At 46.1% G+C, this 21,066-nt stretch overlaps 1 protein-coding gene across 1 annotated transcript in view; it reads right to left on the reverse strand.

Moving 5' to 3' along the window:
* Window positions 1-20,726, reverse strand: part of SHISA6 (shisa family member 6) — a 254,984-nt gene extending 234,258 nt beyond the window's left edge. Inside the window, exons 1-2 of the mRNA XM_074921896.1 lie at window positions 20,050-20,726; window positions 5,228-5,388 (exon numbers count right to left, since the gene is read on the reverse strand). Coding sequence (XP_074777997.1) covers window positions 5,228-5,388; window positions 20,050-20,726 — 838 coding nt within the window. The remainder of the gene's footprint in view (window positions 1-5,227; window positions 5,389-20,049) is intronic.
* Window positions 20,727-21,066: the final 340 nt, after the last annotated feature.

A 21,066-nucleotide genomic window follows, 5' to 3' on the forward strand; every position in this document is an offset into this window, starting at 1 on the left:
CAGCGTATTTTGTTGGTGATGCAATTTGATATTCTGAGAATTAAGAGGCCAAAAGAATATAAAACTAGGCCAGAGTCTTTTCACCAGGAAGTATAAAAATATTCTTCTCATTGCTCTTAACAGCATCCTGATCCTGGAGGTAGTCAGAAGCAGCATAATTCCAGGCATGGGTTTTACCTACCTGCTTCATGCTCAAGTAGACATCTGGTGACCCTTCACTGCTGAAAGAATTGCACAGTGGCAGCAAGGACATCCTTGTCCTGGACATATTTGGAGAGATTCTCCTCCCACATAACTTCCCACATCAGTCTCAGTGTTCTGAGTAACCCCTCTCTCACAGGTTGGCAATACTATCAAGGTGAATTGTATGAAGAAGAGCCTCTGTGGAAGAGTCAGAATGATACTGAGAGAATAAACGATCAATTCAGACCATGCGCTGTCCTGGAGCATCATGGATTTGTAGCAGCTGTGAGTCTGGGACATAAGCCTCCCTGACTCATAAGGATTTACCTAAACCGAGCCCATGTCCCACCACTATGAAAGTACAACACTGATTCGCACCAGCCAAAGATCTGTTTCAAATTCTTACTTGAAGTCTTTGGTGGTTTGGTTTCAGTTTGGAAAACACTGATGAGACAGCTCCCTGCATGGCTGTAGTCCTGAGGTGATTACCCCTCTATCATCACGGCAATCAGAAAACTCCCATCTGACAGTTTCTGTAGTGATTGACTCTTGTGGGTGTTGGGAAAAGCAAACCAGCTCCTTGCATTTGACTTTCAGAGGCCTTCAAATATCCGAGGATGGTATTGGAAGTAGTCATCTGAGCCAAGTATCTAGTCTTAATTCTTCCACTAATGCTGTCTATCAGCATCACTGTCACAGGGAACAGCCCTCATCATTTCTGACACATCAGTTGACTGTGGACATTTCAGGAGGATTGCCTCTGGCTCAAACTCTGTCTCTTGTGCCAAATGCAGCACCTTCCTCTACGGGAGCATATTGCTGCTTATGTATGACGTTTTCCAAGCCTGCAGGAACTGTTGACCTTTCTCCCATCTATCCTCGTTCTTGTCTATGTTTGCTGGACAGTCACCGAACAAACGAATGGCACTGACCTTCACAGCAGATGTCAGCATAGACAGGACAAGGAGAAAAGGGAGGGGAAATGTTACTAGAGTTTTCCTTCCAACACCCCTTAAGATGCTACTGTGGTAGAGACATCAAAAATGCCAATAGATAGCTAAATGAGATGGATTTCCTGTAATCTCAGATTCATCATATTTTACCTGTTACTCACAATAGCAAACACTGAACTAACAAGAGGTCTGTGTGGGCTGGAGGAGCATCCCTGTCTGTACAGAGTGATGTAGCTCATACTAATTAGGTGCACAGCTGGAGAGGTGTGCTCTGACCCAAGCAATCTGTAGGCACAGCTTTCAGCTTTCCTTATCTGCAAAGAGCCTACCACCATCAAAACAGCAGTACTGTATAAAAGCAATGAAAAGAAATGTCAGCCAGAGTGAGGGTGGGAAGAAGGGGAGGTGAACTGTCCCCTGCCATCTCAAAAGGGCATGAGCTCGATTCTCAGAGGAAGACAAAAGTGACAATAATCTCTCGAGAAGTGCTCTTGAGACACTTGAGACGCTCAAGCTCAGCAGAATACAATGTAGGAAATGCATTCTGGTTCTGACAAATAGCTGACTCCCACACCACTTGGAGAAGGTGGCCTTTGTAAAGTAGTAGGCTGAAGCCTTCTTGAAACCAGCAGCCTTGTCTGAAGAATGTCTAGGACAGAGACCTACTTCTCTTTTTCCCTTAAACAAGCATTAGTTAAACCTGCGTTCTTCTGTCTCAAAGCTCACCAGAAAAGTACAGACTAGACCTAACACCAGGCCCTCCTGTCCCGCTGCAGAGCTTAGAGAGTTCTAAAGCCAACTGCTGTGAAGTGCCTGGGCAAACGCACTGAGGACTTTGCCTTGGTCTTGAACTCTCCTTCAGTCATCTGCGACAGCTGGAGACAGTGCCCACACCCTGGAGGGCTGCCAGAGGAAGTTGTGTGTTTCCATCCTGTGATCTCTTGCTGTGACCATTTGAGGGCTGCCTGAGTGCTTACAGGAAGGGTAGCCACTGCTCCTGGGAGATGGACTCCTCTCCATTCCTGCATCAGGAAACAGCAGGCACCACCCAGCAAGCTAAGTGCCGCAGGCATGCCCTCAGCAGCACCTGCACATACTGCTTTGTTTGGACTCTGCTGCCTCAGACACAGACCACCTCAGTTTGTCATTGTTACCCATAATCATTTTGTTCACTGACACCAAACAAGCCTAATGGAAAAATGAAGCTATGGTCTATTTAGCAAGACTTAAGGGCACCCTCCTAGTTATAAGTTTGGAAACAAAAGTTCCAAGTAAAACAAATACCAAACCCAATCTCAGCCCGTATGTAACAACTATAGTCCTTTCTGGTTGCTTAACATCTCATACTCTGGTGTCCTGAGAGAAACCACAGCCAACAGACCTGATATTTTCCAGAACCTGCTGCAAAACCCTACAGCTGTGGTCTTCTCAAGCCAATTTGCAGCACCAGTGAGCAGTGCTTTGCCTAGATGCTGCTACTACATATTACTCCTTCTATTTTTTGACCCAGCTGTTCCCCATTCCCCTCTTTTTATTTCTTTTCTTCCCCTCCTCTGCAAAAAGCAAGTATTGATGGTGACCCCTCTTCTACTTCCATACTGAGGCTTACCACCTTTATGCTAGTTTAATGTGCTATAACTCATTCTTGTTTTACAACTTTTACTTCCCTCTCAATCTAAAAGATTTTAGCATTCACTTATACAATTTTCTGATTACTGCAATAATCTAAAGATTAGCTGAGTAACAGAGTATAGTTACAATGGAGCATTGCCCTATTCTGCAAATGAAACAGTCTAAAGAAACATTAAATGTATAGCTGGTTTATGAGCTCATGATCTTTTGTAAGTGATTAGCTTTCTGTCTCATATGATATATGAGGGCATGTTAATAGCAGACACAACTGAGCTAGGAACAAGTTCTTTTGGGCAAGCTACAAGAGCAAGTTTTCCTTTCCCAGCGTTGGCAAGGGCTCGGTGTGACATTCAGTCCAACTGGCTGCCCCAAGGTACAAGTGATCAATTATCCCTACAGCTGCCAATGGCTGTGGAAGTCTGGAAGTAAAGTCCCTCTCTTTTGTAGCTGGGTTTCTGAATATCTTCTTTTAGTGGGCTCCTGTTTCCTGTGGCTTGCCTGTTTCAGCCCTGACTGAACTGTAATGGCTTTTCCCCTTCTCAGAATATGGGCAAACATACAGACAAGCAGAGGCTGAATGAAACAGACTGTCATCTTTAAGAACATCTTTTCCTTCCCAGCCATTTTGCCTTGCTCATCGCATGTCCCAGTCCTCAGCAAGGATCAAGTATACTCCTTACTGGGTACTGTCACTTAGTAGTGTGACCATTTTCACTAGCACTCCACTCAAGATACCTGTGTTCTGGCCCTTGCATCCTTGTGTGCCTCCACTAATATAGTAGTAAGTCTTAAAAATGTCCACTGGAGCCATCAGCTGCCAACAGACACCAGAGAACACTGCAATTAGCAATTCCCCTCACAAACCTTCCCATTTGCCTTCTCCCAGTCTTGACAGTGCCTAAACATGACACCTAATTCAGACTTCCAGTATCCAGCTGGTATCTTCTGCTGCAAGCAAAGAATTTCTTCTGCATCTTCATTCAGGATTTACCTGCCCTAAATGACCATCAGGAGCCAACGGGAAGAAACAGTGCGTCTTCAGAAATGGATTCATCTCATCATAAGGCTTATGTCAGAGTTGTTCTCTGATGGTGCCTATACCTCTTCGCTGGCCATGAACCCTTACTTCTTCTGTTTTTATCCTGGGACAGAATCACATATCCTCTCAAGAGCCAGTCCCAAGCCCTAGATATGCAAAAGCACCTTCCTCTTCCAGACAACTCACTTCACGCACTGTTGTCCAGCCCAACCTTCTATTTCACAGGTATGACTCTCTGGCATAAAAAATTGTAGGGTTCACTGTCCTCTGAGTGAAAATTTGAGAGCAAAGAAATGCTTCTTAGTTCTCAGGGAAATTATTTTTTTTCCCAGCAGCAGGGGAGGTTTCAGAGAACATGGTCACCTGGTCCTGTCTCCACAGGGTGATGCACATTGCAGCAAAACCCTTCCAATAGTCACCACAAAGAGGCAATGAAAACCAGTCAGTGACCTCAGTCATGAGCCCTTTCCACATGATGCAGAGAACATCAAGCCCCGTAAATTGTGGAGCAGTCTGAGGTCCTGATAGCTTCTTTCAGAAACTTCCTCAGCAGGAACCATTAGCAAAACCTCCTCTGACTGCCAGGTGACACAGGCCAGGAAATGCCACCCAGAAACCACTCCACATGAAGCTGAATAACTTGTGACTGAATGAGGGCATATCTTTGAGGCACACATCCAGTTGCAACTGAGAAATGGCAAGTGATGGCAAGTCTACCACATCCCACTTAACAAAGGTCGGCAGCAACCATCGAGACATTGTTTTGACAATTATCAATATGTGAAGCATTAAATAAAGCAGAACAATATCTTTACCTAATTGGCTGGCATCCTTGTGCCACTGGGGTAATCAAGGCAAAAGCAGCCAAGTGATTTGATCAAATTCACCCCGTCAGTAGAAGACGGGAAAAAAATTGTGTGTCCCGATTCCCAGGAGGACCTCAGGCCAGTGTCTTTATGATTCTGAGATACCCTCTAGGTGACCTTCTACACTTTCCTCTTGGCACATGCCTACGTTCACCTGAATGAATAAGGTGGTCCCAATTACGTGGATTTCTTTCTTCTCAGATGCTGTATGCAGAGAACCTGATTATGCTTTATAGAATATGTGTTATGGTGGAAATACACAATGTTCTAAGCTTAATACAAGCGTTTTGGTATAAACTGAGTTTATACCTCACTGATTCTGAATTTTTAAAATGCCTAGAGAGAACAGCCACTCTGTTCAGGAAAAACCTTAAAGAATCATCACCACTGATCCTTGCACTTCTCTGCTTTATCTCATTGCCTTTTAAAGCCACTTATTATCTTAATTTTAAGTTTACACAGTCCACTACTGTAAAGTGTGATGTTCTGCTGACTTGTAACATACCACTGGTACAACCACCTCTGAAGAGAGAGAGCAGGAAAGCAGCACTTACCTGGGTTACTTTTGGAGGTGCGCACAGGGGTGTAATGGTTTTTGGAAGATGTCCTGACTGGGGTGTTTTCTTTGGGGGAGGTATCTATGGCCGAGATAGTCTCTCTTTCACAGTGTGCTATTGGGATTGGTCCCTGCTGCCTCAAGATGTCAGCCAGAGCCCTGAGGAGAGAGAAATACAATAAAAAATGTATTTTCACACAGTAGTTAGAATGGCATTCGGCATTTTCAATTCCACAGTCACTGTGTGAATCCAGCAGTAGTTGGATTTCTACCATAAACAGAAAAAAGCAACAATAATGACCAAAAAATGGCTTAAAAGCTCAGGGGTTTTTTGTGTGTTTGCTGCATGTATTTACAGGCTTGCCTGGCTATTGTTTAGTTTTTCATATGCTTCCACTAATTCACTTCACCCCAGGCTTATGTTATCTCTCCATCATTTTCCTTGCTGTCAGTGACAGTGCAGATGAAGTGTTCTCCATAGCATGAAGAACTGCCTTCGGAGAGAGTCACCACTGAACACGTCAGAGCTCTGAAACTCAGGCACTGTGACCTTCTAAAGGTTACACCAAAAATACCCTGCCCAAGCCAAACTTCTTTAAGATTGAATCACATTAGAAGTCTGGTCCCCACACTCCTTAAATACTTTTTTTTTTTTTTTTTTCTGCAAGAAGCTCAATACACAACAGTGGTGGGAGTGGGTTTCTTAAAGGAGAACCAGCAGTCTAGAAGAAAAGATTAAACAATTTTCATGGGTTAATGTCAACACAGCCATTAGCCTACCTTTAGCTTTCTGTCCATTAGGGATTTATTTAATGGTACTGAGGTCTCTCTGCTATTCCCCAAGAAAAAGAAATGTCACACAGTTCAGTTGCAGCCAATGTTTTCCCCTTGAACGAGTGGCTACTCAAAGATTTTTTTCCTCTGTGAATATCATGGACACGGTGGAACAATTATAGTGTGAAATGCACTGATTTTCTTAGTGCAGCCACAAGCTATCTCTTGAGCCACAGGAAAAGGAGGAAGGGATTGGCTTGTGTGAATTATAAGGGACAGTGGCATTTCAAAAATGATAGAGTTTGAAAGGTTCTTTTCACTTGGCAGAGGGAATATGCCTAATATCACCTCGCATACCAGGAAAGATATAAGGAGGAGAAATTCCTTCATTGCGTATTGATGAGAATGATTCTGGTGTTACTCCTATCTACTAGCATTCCTTAAATGCCATATTTCTGGTCTTTCATATGAGAAATAGTTTGGGACTTGAGTCTGTTCCATTTCCCAAATAATTTCCTCTACAGACTGTTATCCTTGTGCATAATGAATTGCAACACTAATGTGCTCTACAAAAGAAACTCTTGGAAGATCTCAGAGGTTCCAGAAGAGGATTACATTAGTTCACAACCACCCCGTACAGAATAAGAATATTTTTAATCTTATTTGATTATTTATTGTTTGTAGAGAGAGCAGCACAGAGGCTATAACCAATTATATGATAGGTATATATGCACATATACTGATACATATGGAGTTGAAGGGGTCATCACAAGCAGGGACATGAGAGCACAGATTTTTTTTTTATGCTAAGATGGGGTCAGAGAGAGGTGAATGAGGCAACAGCAAGAGACAGATACTTAGCCCTGCGCCAAGTCAGAGCTCCTTCTCTTTGCTCCTGTGGTTATTCCTCACTGAAGAAGAGTAACCGGTATTCGGTGTTCTCCAAAAGATACTGAAATCCCACTGATAGACACAGATCTGTTGGTGCTTACTATCTTTTACAGCCATGCCCGTGGTATCTCAAATAGGTCATCAACTTACAGGACATGTTTGAAGTTTTGGTCCCTTGCCCAAGGTTGTACAGAACGTGAGTGGCAAAACTAGGACCTGAAGCTGGGGCCTGAGGTCTCTGCGCTGTGTGATACTATGCGATCCTGAGGAGAGGATTCCTTCAACCACCAGTAATCCTGATGGCTTTTCTAGGCAAACACCTCCCCACTGCATTACAGATCTTGCTGACTGGGGAGGATGTGGGAAGCTTATGAGGTCTGCCTATTTGGCACCAGCATCCAGTACATCCCATTGAAGACAACACATTTTCTAAAGACAGCAGGTTGGCAGAACTGAGCCCTTGGTACATATCTCCAAGATATATTAAGCATGAGATGACCATTTAATGGCATCTGCAGTATAGAAATGCTAAGAGTAATTTTTCAATCACAGAGATTGTATTAGGACCATTATTTACTTGCCCATAGTGACTTGGGCTCATTTTGAACAATTGCCGAAGACACTCTTAGTATCTAGAGTGCAATCACTCAAGAGTACAGAGGAACATGACAGCCTGGATAACACTAAAACACTGTATAGCACTTAGCTTAATACAATAGAGCCAGCTGGGCAAAAAAGGTCAGGTCAGGGACCGGTGTACACTCAGAAGGTGCTGTGTGGGTTGAGGTACACAGAGGCAGTACAACAGATTCAAAAATGAGGAAGCGGAGTTGGAGGTACTGGTAAGATGGAAACAGAAGAGTACAAACCAGTTTTCCCTGAAGCTGAGTTTGTTTAACCTGACAAATAGAGGTGAAGAGAGGACCTACATTCCACTAATGGGGAGCTGTAAAGGAGACAGAGTAAGGCTGTTCTTGGAAGTGTAAGGCAAAGAAGCCAAGAGGCAATTATCACATTGCAATAAGGGCAATTCCACTTATTTATAAAAGAAAAAAAATGTCAGTGGGATAGCAAAACACTGAAACAGGGACCCAGAGAGGCTGAGGGATCTCTATCCTTGGAGGTCTTAAAATTCAGCCGGATAAGACCCCAAACAACCTCCTCTACCACGGAAACTGGCCTTGCTTTAAGCAAGAAATGATGAAGGACCTCCAGATGTCCCTTCCAACCTAAATTCTGCTACAGTTCTGAGTCCAGGCCCACCTTACACTGCAGGTCACCTTGTTTCCTCTGATACTGTTATCCTTTCTGCTACCATCATTACTCTCTGAATGGGGTCTGACACAGTCCTAAGCACATAGCCTCCCTGCCCCCTAGATGGACAGTTTACCTCCACTCACTAAAAATAATTGAGGCAGTTAAAGTGAACATATTCCGGACCAGTTGGAGCTGGTGAGAAGTACCTCATCCTCTCAGTCATTATCTACCTGAGAGCCAAACCCTGATCTGCTGCTCTCCCTGAAGACAAAACCATGTGCTCGGGGTATTTCCATTTTTGGACAGTTTCTCATAAAGCTATGCTTGGCTGTTCCTTGGTTACAGCCAGGACCTGAACTGATTCTTATCACAAACAAAAATACAAGTCAGGTGGTAAGAACAAATTTAATCTCTTTGTTTTTCATCCTAAAGGAAGAGTAGTCACAGCTACTCTAGGGAGTTAGTTGTTGGTCACAACATAACACAAAAATGATTTCTAGTCAGGTGTCAGCCCCATGGAAGGAAGGAGACTGTTACTCTCAGATGAACTGAAGAAATCACAGGTGATACTCAGGAAAGCAATGTCTGCTGTGCCAGACTTTACATGAGATAAATTGAACGTAACTTTCAAAAGTAGACCTAGCTCTTAAGTGCATGGGACTAAAAGAACATGAACTTAGCAGTGCTGAACATGTAATCTTCTTATGTCCTAAACACACCAAACTGTGTGTCCTGAGTGCTCACTCTTTGTCCTGTTCTTTAATGTCTACAGGGAGAAAAAAACCTGTTCAGCACCAGCAGAACAAAACACTATAGGTGGGGGAGAAAGTCGAACTTGGATCAAACTGGTTAGTTCCTTGCCAAATCACATTGTTGTGTGTGATCTGGTTTATTTCCATAAAGCACAGAGGACTAAGTCCCAGGCTGGTGGAAGGTCAGTCACACTTAAGTAAGGAAGGATTTGGTTGATATCAGTCTCTTGGGTACAGCTGTCTAATTGTTCACTGCAAAATCTTCAATAATAATAGAGTGATAGAATCCCTTGAAATATTTGGGTCTTGTTTGTGCAGCCATTTGGTCACAAATAGTCCCACTGATGTCAACAGCATCCTAAATATGGCTAGGAGACACTTCAGAAATCCTTTTATGACGACACATCTCTTATCTCAGGAAAACAAACCCCACTCACTGGAACGTGTTACCGGTGGAAGCGGATGGAGTAGCCAGAGTTGCGTAACTGTACAATCATATCCTGAGATAATGATTTATGACAGCTTTTTTAACGTCATTTATGTGAGAACGCAAAAGCTTCTTTCCATGTAAACCCAGAATAGACATAGTGACATCAGGGATGTTGTTCCAGACCAGTGCTTGACTAGTCCCGTGGGAGAAAAACCTACTGATGTCTTGCATGGCAGGAGATCCCAAGGCAGAGCAGGTCAGGTTCTGCTCTCAGGTACATCAGCAGGGAAGGTTCTCATGCAACTCTGGACTAAATGAGTATTTTAGGAAGAAACACAATGGGACGAACACAGGGACCCTAATGCAAAAAAGCAGTTGTGGCCATTTTCAAAAGGAAAAAGAAAAGAAAGGTTTTGTTGGAAATAAAAAGGGCCAAAAGGGATGAGGGAAAGCAGTAGGGTAGCAAGTCTGGGCATCAGCTGGGGCCCTGATTTTGAAAGATGAAATGAACAGACTTTACTAATGAGAAAAGAGAGTGAAGGCAAGGCAAACTGGGAGAGGGGCAATGGCGGGGAGTGACAGAAAATCAAAACAGAAAAGCAGGGCAGTATAAAATGGAGGAAATAAACAGGAATAAACCGCAGTAAAGACCAGGCGGGGTGTGAAGTCCAGCAGATATGTGGAGGGTATTCATCTCTCAGTCCTAGCATGGAGATGTGGGAGGGAAGAGAGGAACTTCTTTGTGCAATATGGAAGAAAATCATCAGTAATGATTTTTCAGGCTCAAGGCAGGTCATCCTTCCTCTCTATGTAGCACTAATGAGACACATCTGGCATCCTGTGTCCTGTGCTGGGCTCCATATGCACCTCATGGAGTGGGTCCGATGAAGGGCCACAGAAGTGCTTAAGGGTTTAGAGCATCCTATATACATGGGAGAGGCTGAGGCAGCTGGGACTGTTGAGCCTAGGGAACAAAAAATCTCAGGGGATCTTATCAATGTGTATCAATAACTGATAGGAAGGTGTAAAGCAGATGGAGCCAGGCCCTTTTCAGTGGTGTGAAGTGACAGGACAAGAGGCAATGGACACAAATTGAAATACAGCAAATGCCAGTTAAGCACAAGAAGAAACTTGAGAGTTTTTGAACACTGAAACAGTGTCCAGTAGGTCACAGAGTCTCCCTCCTTGGTGACATTTAAAACACAACTGGTCACAGCCCTGGGCAACCTGCTCTAGCTGACCCTGATTGAAGTCTGGACTGGTTGATCTCTAGAGGTGCCTCAAACCTCCGATTCTGTGATTCTGTAGTTTGTGTAGCCAAACCAGATTGTCCCACTGAAGGGTTCAGCCCAAAACACCATCAAGAAATGGGCTCAATACACAGCAGAGAGAACCCCCACTAGGCTGCTGATCCCTAGCTCCAGGTCCATTTCTGTAAGTGGCTTTTCCTGCAGTAACTATCACACTGTGAAACACTCCCATCTTCCACAGCCACTATCAGTGCCTTAGCTTCCTGACCTCAGCAATTCCGGCGTGGTGATTTGTCTCCTACACCCATGGGGAGAAAGTCCTTGCTCTTAAGTGCTCAGTGGACTGAAGGAGGAAGAATTTGCTTGCTATCACTGAGAAAGCTTGAGGCAGGTTTGGGACAAAAGCCCACAGTTTCCATCTAGTGCCCCCTTCAGTGGCCAAGGAAGCTTCATCTGAATAAACACAACCCTGGTATCCCTGGCTATTTGTCAGGTTTTTTCAGGACCTGTCTGTGGAAATGCAGAACTCACATCAGTGTCCTAGGGCTGGCAAGGACTTTATGGACTGTATTTGATGAGGATATCTTCAGTTCATACATGGCTCTCTCCTCTTGGGCTGGAGAGAATAAACACACAGACCTTGGGGAGACTGGGAGAAGCAAAGAGCTGCAACAGAGAGGAATGTCCAATTTAAGAAGTGAGTTTGCAAGATGTCAGGGTTTGCCTCTGCAATGAGCTCTGAGACACACCAGATAGTGTGATAGGAGCAAGTACAGTGAAGAAGTAACATTCACCTGCAGAGGCCGAAGGGACCTTATAGCCAGAGAGAATACGAAGTTGCAGTGGTTGTGAAGGACCAGCTCACTTTCGCACACTCTGCCCACTCACCAACCCGGTCAAGAAACTCAACCTGCTGTCTTAATTACCGAGTAACAGCAGGCTGGAGGAGTGCTGTCCTTCACCGCAGCCTTTTTCAAAAGTAGTGTCCTGTTTTCCCAATATCTACAGATTTTCAATACTAACTGATAGTATGAACGTGGGCACAGGCATCCCTTTTACTGAAGACAAGGGAAGATTTCGTGACAGCTCCAACAGGCTGAGATATGGCCTGTGGGAAATAAGATTGAAGTAGAGAAGTCTGAGGACACTGGATAGGAAAACGCAATGGAAGAGCTATTTCCAGTAGTGCAGGTTGTACATACACAAAACTTCACTCAGTTGCCTTCTGAAAATCCCCTCTCTCGGGGACCTCACATATGGGGTGTTAGAAAGACCAAATGGACCTGGCAGAGCACAATAAAAAGAGCAGTGTCTGGCTGAGCTGAAAGCCTACTAAAAGCTGTGATGGAGTTTGTGGCAGAACTCCAATCAACTTCAGCACAGCCAGGATTTCACTACAAGTCCTTAAAAAAAAAGAGTGAGGTTAAAGACTAGCCTATGCTCTCGTACTAACCCAGAAAGAAAGAGGCAGTTAGTCTGAGAGGTGATTGATCTAGCCATGCAGCCAGCTCACCAGGAAGGGACGGGTCTCTCCAAGGGAGGATTTAATTCATGGGCAAGCCTCGCAGGGCACAGCCATGCATTATTCAGGGTTTGGTTTGGCACCTGTCCCCAGACCTGCTCCACGCCTTGTAAACTTTCAAACACTGACCACATAGAGCCAAGTGCTGCTCTTGACCAAGCTGGGTCTGTGCTGTCCTATGAGACAGGCTCCCACACTGCAATTTCTGCCAGCTGAGTGCTGCTCGCCTGTGTTATTGCTCCATGTTGGCTGTGAAATAGCAGATGGGAAGGCAAGTGCCTCCCAATCATCAGCGATCCCAATCTCTGCTGCCTCCTTGGCATCACCCCCACAGCACATGTCTGGCCCCACTCTCTGAAGGTGCTCTGATCTTACCGCCAGGATGGGGCTTTAATTGATCACACAAACACCATTACAAACTGATACACAGAGAGAAACACGGGAATACTGCTTCAGCAACCCCCTCTGGGAGGCACCTCTTTTGCATGGAGGCGACTGCCAAAGCAGATCTTGTTTCTGAAAGTGCAGGGACTCAGCAGTGTACTAGAGATGCACCAGTCCCAGGTCAGCAAAAGAGACAAACCGATCTCTGCAGCTGCTAGGAACAAAAGCAGCTGGTGCTTCAGAGCAGGGTTTCTGGGGAGGAACATTGGAAGCAGTTTTTCACAGTAACCTGAGTGGGCATGTGGTGGATGCCTGTACATGTGTGTGTGCGTGCCTGTGTGTGTACAAGAACGGGTGAATGCACCCATGGAGTTAAGACAAGAAAAATACTAAGCATCAGGACACCCTTCCAAGAGCAAAGTATTTGTACACTGCATCCAGCATAAGTGAGGAAACATTCTTTCTAAAAATAAATACTACAAGGAAAAGACATATGTCTTCTGAAAAATCTTTATCTCAAATACAAGAATTATTTGTGAAGCTCCTGAAATTTAGTCTGGCTTTAATGACAAATTTCACTGAATTTGTGGGCATACTAAAGGACCATGTCTTTACCCCAGATTGTGACAGCAGAACGAGGCTGGCAGTTACTCCGCCTCACCCTGGTTGGTGAACTCAAAACTAATGCATAGGTGACATAATTACATTAGAGATACACACCCATTGTATGAATGCACGTATGTGGAAAATACATTTCAGCTGAAATAGAAGTAGTATGGGCATTACACTGATAAATCAACAAGAAAACAACTGTTGCTGTAAGCTCATCATCTGTCCTGTCTTTATAATGTGAGGTGGATTAAGCAGCGGAAAAGTAAAGCTCCTGTCTTTGGGACAGGTTCTTTAGGCTGTATATCAAGAGTAGTAAATACCAGCAGTGCTTTGACTGCACACCTTACACAAGTACTTTACACATCTAACACTAATATACAAACTGAGTAAATCTACTGTGATGTGGGCAAGGAATTTACTACATACACTAATCTCACAATGACTAATCCTGGTTCCTTTGAATAGTGATACAGCAGGTCCATAGAGAAAGAAACAGTTATGTAAAGACTTACTAATTAGAAAGTTAAAATAAATCACTCCAATTGACATTTCTTCACAAAGAGCCATCACACTGAGCAGAAAGTGGCCAGGGCAGCAAGGGTCAAGATCTACCTCTGAACCATTATTGGGCTATTCAGGGGCAGCGAGAGGCAGAAAGCCATTGGTGCCCCCAGGAGCCACGTCCTGCAGCATCACCGAGAGCAGGCAAACACCTGCACCTCTGCCAGCACAGCCCCGCTGCACACCGGCCCGGTGGCCACCCCGACAGACCCCTTTGCTTGAGAGAGCAAAAGGGACCCACGCAGAAAAAGAAGCACAGGTGCTGGGGAGAACTGGAAGCACTGTTACTGTACAGAAAAGGAACTAAGCACTGGTCTTGATCATGGAAAGAAGATAAAATAAAAACAGCAGGTCTTGCTAGGTATTTCATGGGCAGGAAAGTCTGCAGGAGTTATGCTAGGAGCTCAGCTGGTACTGGTTTTTAGTCTGTTATTGGTCATGCTTGTGTATCTGCATGCACAAAGCCAGTAACAGCACTTGGTGGATAAGCAGCACTTTGTAAAACACGAAGAATTTTCATGCATAAGGTGTCTATTTTGCACCAAATCCTACGTTGTAAACACAATTAAGGGACTTTAAACTTATTGAAGAAAACTGTACTTTCACTGAAGAGCTGTATCATTGCAACAAAGGAGGTCGGGGCAAGAGCTGAACTACAGCAAAATATTTATTGTGAAAGAATCCCAGGCTTATCTGCCTGGGTAATGAGACATTTGAGACCTCCACGCAACGCGGCGCACACAGATCTAAGGAAATACAGATTGCCCATGTGAGTAAGGGCAAAAGCAAGAAAAAGTACCATGATCTAATTTTTCTGATATGGTTCAGATCTTCTTATGTGAAGAAGTAGTTTTAAAAGGCGTCTGATCTCCGAAGACGCACAGATCAACTGTTAGTTAAGGATATAAGAGATTACAAAACTGAAAGAGATAGAAGTTCAGAGCTACACTGGATTCCCTTGACACCTTACAATGGAGGGTTACAAATAAAAAAAAAAGTTAATTAGAAAGCAGAAAAATATCAAAGAAATGGGAATTAGAGGCACTTGAAATGATTTGGTGAAGGCACGATGGTTTCTGAGCATAGTCTCTCTTAATGGGAGAAGTTCAAAAAGAAAGGCAAAGGCTCAGAAACAGCCAGCAGGAGTCTTTAGCCAGGCAGCCTCTGTGCCATTACCAAAGCCAGCCTCTTTCTAAAGTAGATTCAGAGAGGAATGCATGGCAAAAAAAAACCTTGTTACCAAACTGTGCAAACTGTAACCAGAGCTTTAGACTGAAACTTCCCCAGTACGTGGAAGCGAAGCAAAGGGAAAAATATTTTGTACAGGTACATGCATACAAACACACATCCTGCTTCTATTTGGCTAGTTGGGAATGGGCAATTCATCTGTGCAAACAGGACAACATTGAGGTCTTCTCCCTGTGTGAGAGTTACCTCGACCACACTAAGGTGCAGTATTGGTTTGAAATAGAACTAGTCATGAGTAACTTCTCTGAGGCCACAAGACTGTGGCTTTTCAGGTTTTACCTTAATCAAGTCTGACATGTGCTTGTGGACCGATATTCTGTGCCTATGAGAGGGACAGGACACTTTAGAGAAGAGACTCAGAAACCATCAGGAATAAACAATACGAAGCAGGGCAAAGAGCAGATGAAAGGCACATGAGAGAGTCAGATGAATGAGACAGAGTGCAGTAAAAAAAGCTAAAGCATAAAAACTGATCACTGGAAAGAGAAAGAAAGCAAGGATAGCATCCAAAAAAGAAAATCTTCTGTAAAGCTCCTATGGCCAGGGGTGTGTTTGTAGCACTCTCCCCCTGCCCTAGGGAGGTATGAAGTTTGATTGCTTGGCTCAAGCAACACACACCAGCAGAGAGCAGAGCTGAACGAGCCAGCTGTGATCACAATTTGAAAAACTAAGTCTAGAGATAAGATAGTTTTCACAAGCTCCACCGTTAGCAAAGAGGCCTGAAACTAGCTTATATCCAACGGCCGCTCTAGCAACCATAGGGTCCAAGACCTGTGGTGAGATGCAGCCTGCAGGAAGAGGAAACCTCCTGTATTTTAAGTTAGCATCACGCAAAACAGTGCATGCAGCCTTCCCAGATGTGTGGACAAACAGATCCATTGCCTCCAATTCCTCTTGAAATTCAGAGCTGCAGAGTAAAAATGGCAAGACATTGATCAATTTAACTGTGCTCTCTACATGGGAAAAGGATGTTCATTTATAAAAAGAGTCACTGTTATTATTCACAGAGCAGACAACCCAAAGACAGAGACCAAAGAAAAGAGGAGCACAAATACCTTTCCTCTTTGTAGCAAAGATGCCCTAGGAGTAGGGTAACGTGAAGCACTCAGAGCAGAAGGTGCTTGCTTCCCTTCTCCCTTTCAACAGCCAAACCACTCATCAGACTCACTCCATGGAAGGGCAGATACAGAAGATGGCCTTTTAGCAGGATACAGAGCTCATCTGCTGGGAAAAATCCCAGCGCTTCTTCTCAGCAGCTACATGAGAACAGCTGGGCTCCCACCACTGCCCCAGGGCCATCACTGCCACTGGCTCCCTCTGGCTTACAAGTAAGGGCTTCAGCTCCCAGGTGGGAAGCACTTGGTAACATTTCAAATCCTAGCTACAAACTACGAACAGTTTCCAGTTCGTGCATTCCTAACTGGGCAGACAGTGCAATGGTTACTGTTGCTGAGGGCTAAACGGGGGTCACAGGGTGATACTACTAGCAGTGAATTATTTATGTACTGTAGCGTGGGGATTTAGGGTCATGGCCACAAGGAGAGAATATTCTGGGTCACCCCTCCTTGCTACAGAAAAACATACCCAGCTTTGAAAACAAATAGCTGATATTCCTTGTTCGCCATCAAGGATTTCCTAACTTGTTCCAATACTGAAAGTAAAGCAAATGTTCTGCCCACTTCAGAAATGCTTGAGTAAAAACAACAAAACAAAACAAAACAAAAAAAACAAACAAAAAAACAAAAAAAAAAAAAAAAAACCCGACAAACTGATGAAAACAAACCATCCTCACAAATGCAGTCAGAGAGCAACAACAGACAAAACATTGCTGGGTATAGCTCTCAGAAATCAGCCCCAGCTTCTACCTGGAGCCCAGCACACGTTAGTTCTGGCTGTGTAACTCCAAAGCAAGATCCAGACACGAGGTAGTCATATAAGATCAGGCTGAAAGATCCTATAATCATTAAAAAATCAGCTAAGTTTAAAGCATTACAAGTGTTTCTGTAAAATATTAATATTTTAGCTCCCGTCTTCCAAAGCACTTCCACTTAACTGTTCTCAGAAATGAACTTAAGTATCAGTTACTGCCCCTGCTCAGCCCAGAATCACAGCAGTGCCTCTCCTTTAAAGGTACATGGTAGTGCCTGAAAACAAGACCAGATTTTCAGCTCCGAAACGCACATGCATATCGCAGTGCACCGTCAGCCTTTCATTTCACACGAGAGTGACAGTTCTCCTGTGAATTTCTAAGCCCTCCTTTCTGTCAAAAGACATAAAATGAGCCCTGCCTCCATCAACATTTTCTTTGTAACTGAGTTAATAAGGATCTTCGGTAAAAGCTAGCTGAGAACTTAACAGAGAAAGAATATCTACACACAGTAGTGCTAACCAACCATTTACAATTAAATAAAATTGAAAGTGTGATCTTGCTTATGGTGAAGTACAGGGAAGTCTTGCTTAATCTTCCCTGGGTGTGGGATACTGTTCATGATAGGCTGTTTCTCGCCCGCTATAATAATTTCTGTTTATACTGCTGTTCTCCTCATCCCAGAGGTTTTGGTGGGATGCACACCAAGATTTAATGCCCTTGTCATCACTACAGTGAATTATTCTGGATGTTACACTTGACTCCCATTGACACAGCCTCAAACAGATAGAAATATCTGACTACATTCTGATTTTCTCCTTCCCTGTTACCCAGCAGCAGTTCTCAGAGACAAACCACTCCACTTCTCATATTTACATTCTGCTTAGAGCACTGATAGCATTTTTCCTCAGACCGATGCAGACCTTGTCTGCTGAAGATGCACTTCATAATATTTAAACCATTGTACAATGTTGATCAAGTTCAGGTAATACAGCTCTGAAAGGTATAATCTTTTACCAGCTACCATATTATAGAAGTCAATCAGTTCCTTAAAATGCTCTGAAAGTCAAGCTTTCCAAGCACTCAATCTGCCATTCATACTTCTACACACAGGTGAATCATTTTACCAGAACTTAACTAAATATAGAAGAGCAAGCATCAAAGAAATGAAAACATCAGGAATAATTCAGACAAGTCTGGCAACACTGTCTCTGATTTCAAAGGGTGTAGGATCCAACCCTGTAGCACCCTGGAGCTAGAGCAAGAGCAACATATGGGCATCCGAGCCAGATTTCCAAATTTAGTGTGAAGGGAAGGCCCAGACAAAGTTGCCTTGAAGCCAGAAGAACTGGGCAGTTGGGGAACTAGCCCTTAGTAAAGAAAATACTTAAAAGAGCCTATTTTATGACTAAGCTACTTTGAGGATCCTTTACTATACAGACACAAGTGACCTAGAAGATATTACGTTTTTAACACTGCAAAGTTATTTTCTTGCAAAGACAGAGACCAGGAGTGGGGTGTGTGTGATGGAATACATGGAGCCAGACCCTCAGCAAGCGTAAACCAGCATTACTTTTTGTCCTCATTGAAGACACAGTAATTCACAACAGCCAGCACCCCTGTGTGTGTAGGCTAATAAAAGGGAGGAGTCTAAATAAAACACATCTTCCCAAATAAATAAAAACTGCGTCACTCATCTCTTTTTCTTTGTAAAAAGCTAAAATTATTTCCTTCAAACTCTGTTGGCTGTGAGAGTGTGATTGAAGTTCAGCCTTTAAAATATGGTCAATTATTTTAATTGTTTTGATGAATAGTTCTTAATTAAAATGATTTTTATGAAGTGTTACCTGCTAGAGATTAGGGATTTCCCCACTCATGCTCACATCTATTCTTATAAAGAAGCTCCTCACGAATTTTTATGTTCAAACACAGGAATCTCTTGGATTCATAGCACACAAGAAGTACATATCATTTGGAGCGGCTTTTTCACAAAAAAAAAAAAAAAAAAAAAAAAAAAAAAAAAACCAACCTGAGAGAGTACATGCATTTGTCCAAAAGGAGAACTGTTATGGAAGGCTGAACTTTTGCTTTTAAACAGGATTTTCTCTGACACGTCGGGAGCATTCTCTCTTATTACAGCAACGTGTAAAACCATGAGAAAAGGGAATTAAACTACTTCCCTAGCAGCCATCCATAAAGAATGGACTACTAGCTTGAGTTATCTGGATTTAGAGGGGAAAATAAAAAAAAGGAAAGAAAAAGAACACTCCCTGATACCACTGCTTTCCTGAACACCCCTTGCGACCACAAGGCACCTGCCGGGAGGACGCAGACACTTCAGACTTTTTAAACTTCTCCCCGGCCGAGCCAGGCGGGGCAGGACCCGCGGGGTCCGGGGCGCCTCTGCTGCCCCTGGGGTCGAAGGGGGGTGCCGGGGGGCAGGAGGCGGCTCTGCGCCGAGGGGCGGGACGGGCGCTCCGCTGCGCGGGGCAGCGCGGAGCAGCGCTCTCCGCGGGACCGTGACCCCCCCGACGTAGAGGACGGCCGCGGAGAGGAAGGGGAGAGGCTCCACGGTGCTGGTCCGGGGATGGGGGGGCCGAGCAGGGCACCAGGATCGGTCCCTGGATGGGTCGGGAGGGATGGTCCAAGGGGTGGGGTTGTCCCTGGACAGACCGCGCGGAGGAGGAACTCTTGGCTAGACGGAGGAAAGGGAAAATCCTTTGACGGGTGGTGCAAAGAGGGAAGAGCTCTCACAGAGGAGAAAACCCTCGGATGAGTGGTTCAAGGGGGGACCCCTCAAAGCAATAGTACAATGGAAGCCCATTTGGACAGGTGGCACAAAAGGAGAGTTTCCCAGCCAGCCTTTGCAAAGGGGAAACCCTTGGAAGGGTGGTGCGAGGGGGAAACTCATGGTCAGGCAGTAGCGCACAGGAGGAGGACTTGAACGGGTCCCCAGAGGGGCTCCTTGGGCAGGCAGTGCAGTGGGGCAGCGTCTGGAGTGGGGTGCAAATGGGGAACCCTTGGCCGGCCAGTTCAAAAGTGGAATTCTCGGCAGGGTCGTGCAACAGGGAGACTCTTGGATGGGCTGCACAAATGGGAAACCCTGGGCTGGGTGTGTGAAAGGAGGAGCCCTTGGATGGGCAGTGCAACAGGGAAACCCTCGGACAGACGGGGCAAAGGGAAACACTTGGAGAGGCAGTGCAAAGGAGGAACCTTTGGAGAGGAGGGTGTCCCTAGACAGAAGGGGTGCTGGAACAGGGGGAGGATCGCACCTGTGTATGTTCATCTCCCTGGGCGGGCGCCGCGCCTTGTCGTAGGCCACCTTGGCGAAGACGCCGGCGATGAGCACGAAGGCGATGGCCCCGCACGAGATGTAGACAGTGGCGTTGGTGCTGTCCTTGTCCGGGTCGTACTTGTTGGCGTCCCCGTCGGCGCCGTTGCTGCCGTCGGCGGGCAGCGCGCCGCTGGCGGTGGTGGGGTGGGCCCACTCGGGGCTCTTGTAGTTGCGGCACAGGCTCTGGTTGAGCTTCTCGGCGCGCTTGTTGCAGCAGAAGCGGTAGAAGCAGGTGCCGCAGCAGTAGCGGAAGCCCGTCAGGCTGTTGTTGCACTCGAACTCCTTGTCCCACTGCCCGCTCACGTCGTAGTACCCCCAGCACGTCTCGTGTGCCGGGGCCGAGCCCCCGCCGCCGCCCCCGCCGCCGGGGGGTGTCCGGCCGCCCCCCGCGCCCTTCCCGCGCCCGGGCAGCGCCGTGGGGGCGGCAGCCCCCGGACCCGCCAGCGTCTGGTTGAGGAGCTCCTTGCCCGGCTTGGGGGTCCGCCGCGGCGCCGCCGCCCCCTGGGTCCGGTTGCCCTTGGCGCGGGGGGGCCCGGCCGCCTGCGCGGCCAGCAGCAGGGCCAGGACCTGCAGGGACAGCAGGAGCAGCGGCAGCAGCAGGTGCCGCGGCCCCATGGCGGGGCGAGGCGGTGGGGGGGGGGGGGCGGCGGGGCGCGGCGCGGGGGGGGGGGGGGGGGGGGGGTAGCGGCGGGCGGCGGCGCGGGGCTCAGCGGCCGCGGCGCTGCCCCATGGGGGTGCGCGGGGATGGGGCGGGGGGGGGGGGGTGCGGGAGGGGAGCGGGGTGTCCCGCTGCTGCCGCCCGGCTCTTCAGCGGCGGCTGCCCGGCGCCGGGCGCTTCATGCCGGCGCGCAGCGAGCGGCGGAGCGGGGCTCGGAGCGGCGGGGTCCCGTGCCGGCCGGTGCTCCTCCGGCGAGGGGCTGCGAGAGACGGGGAGAGGGTCAGAGCGCGCCGCGCC

Source organism: Athene noctua, chromosome 18 (assembly GCF_965140245.1).
Source record: "Athene noctua chromosome 18, bAthNoc1.hap1.1, whole genome shotgun sequence".
Classification (NCBI taxonomy): Eukaryota; Metazoa; Chordata; class Aves; order Strigiformes; family Strigidae; genus Athene; species Athene noctua.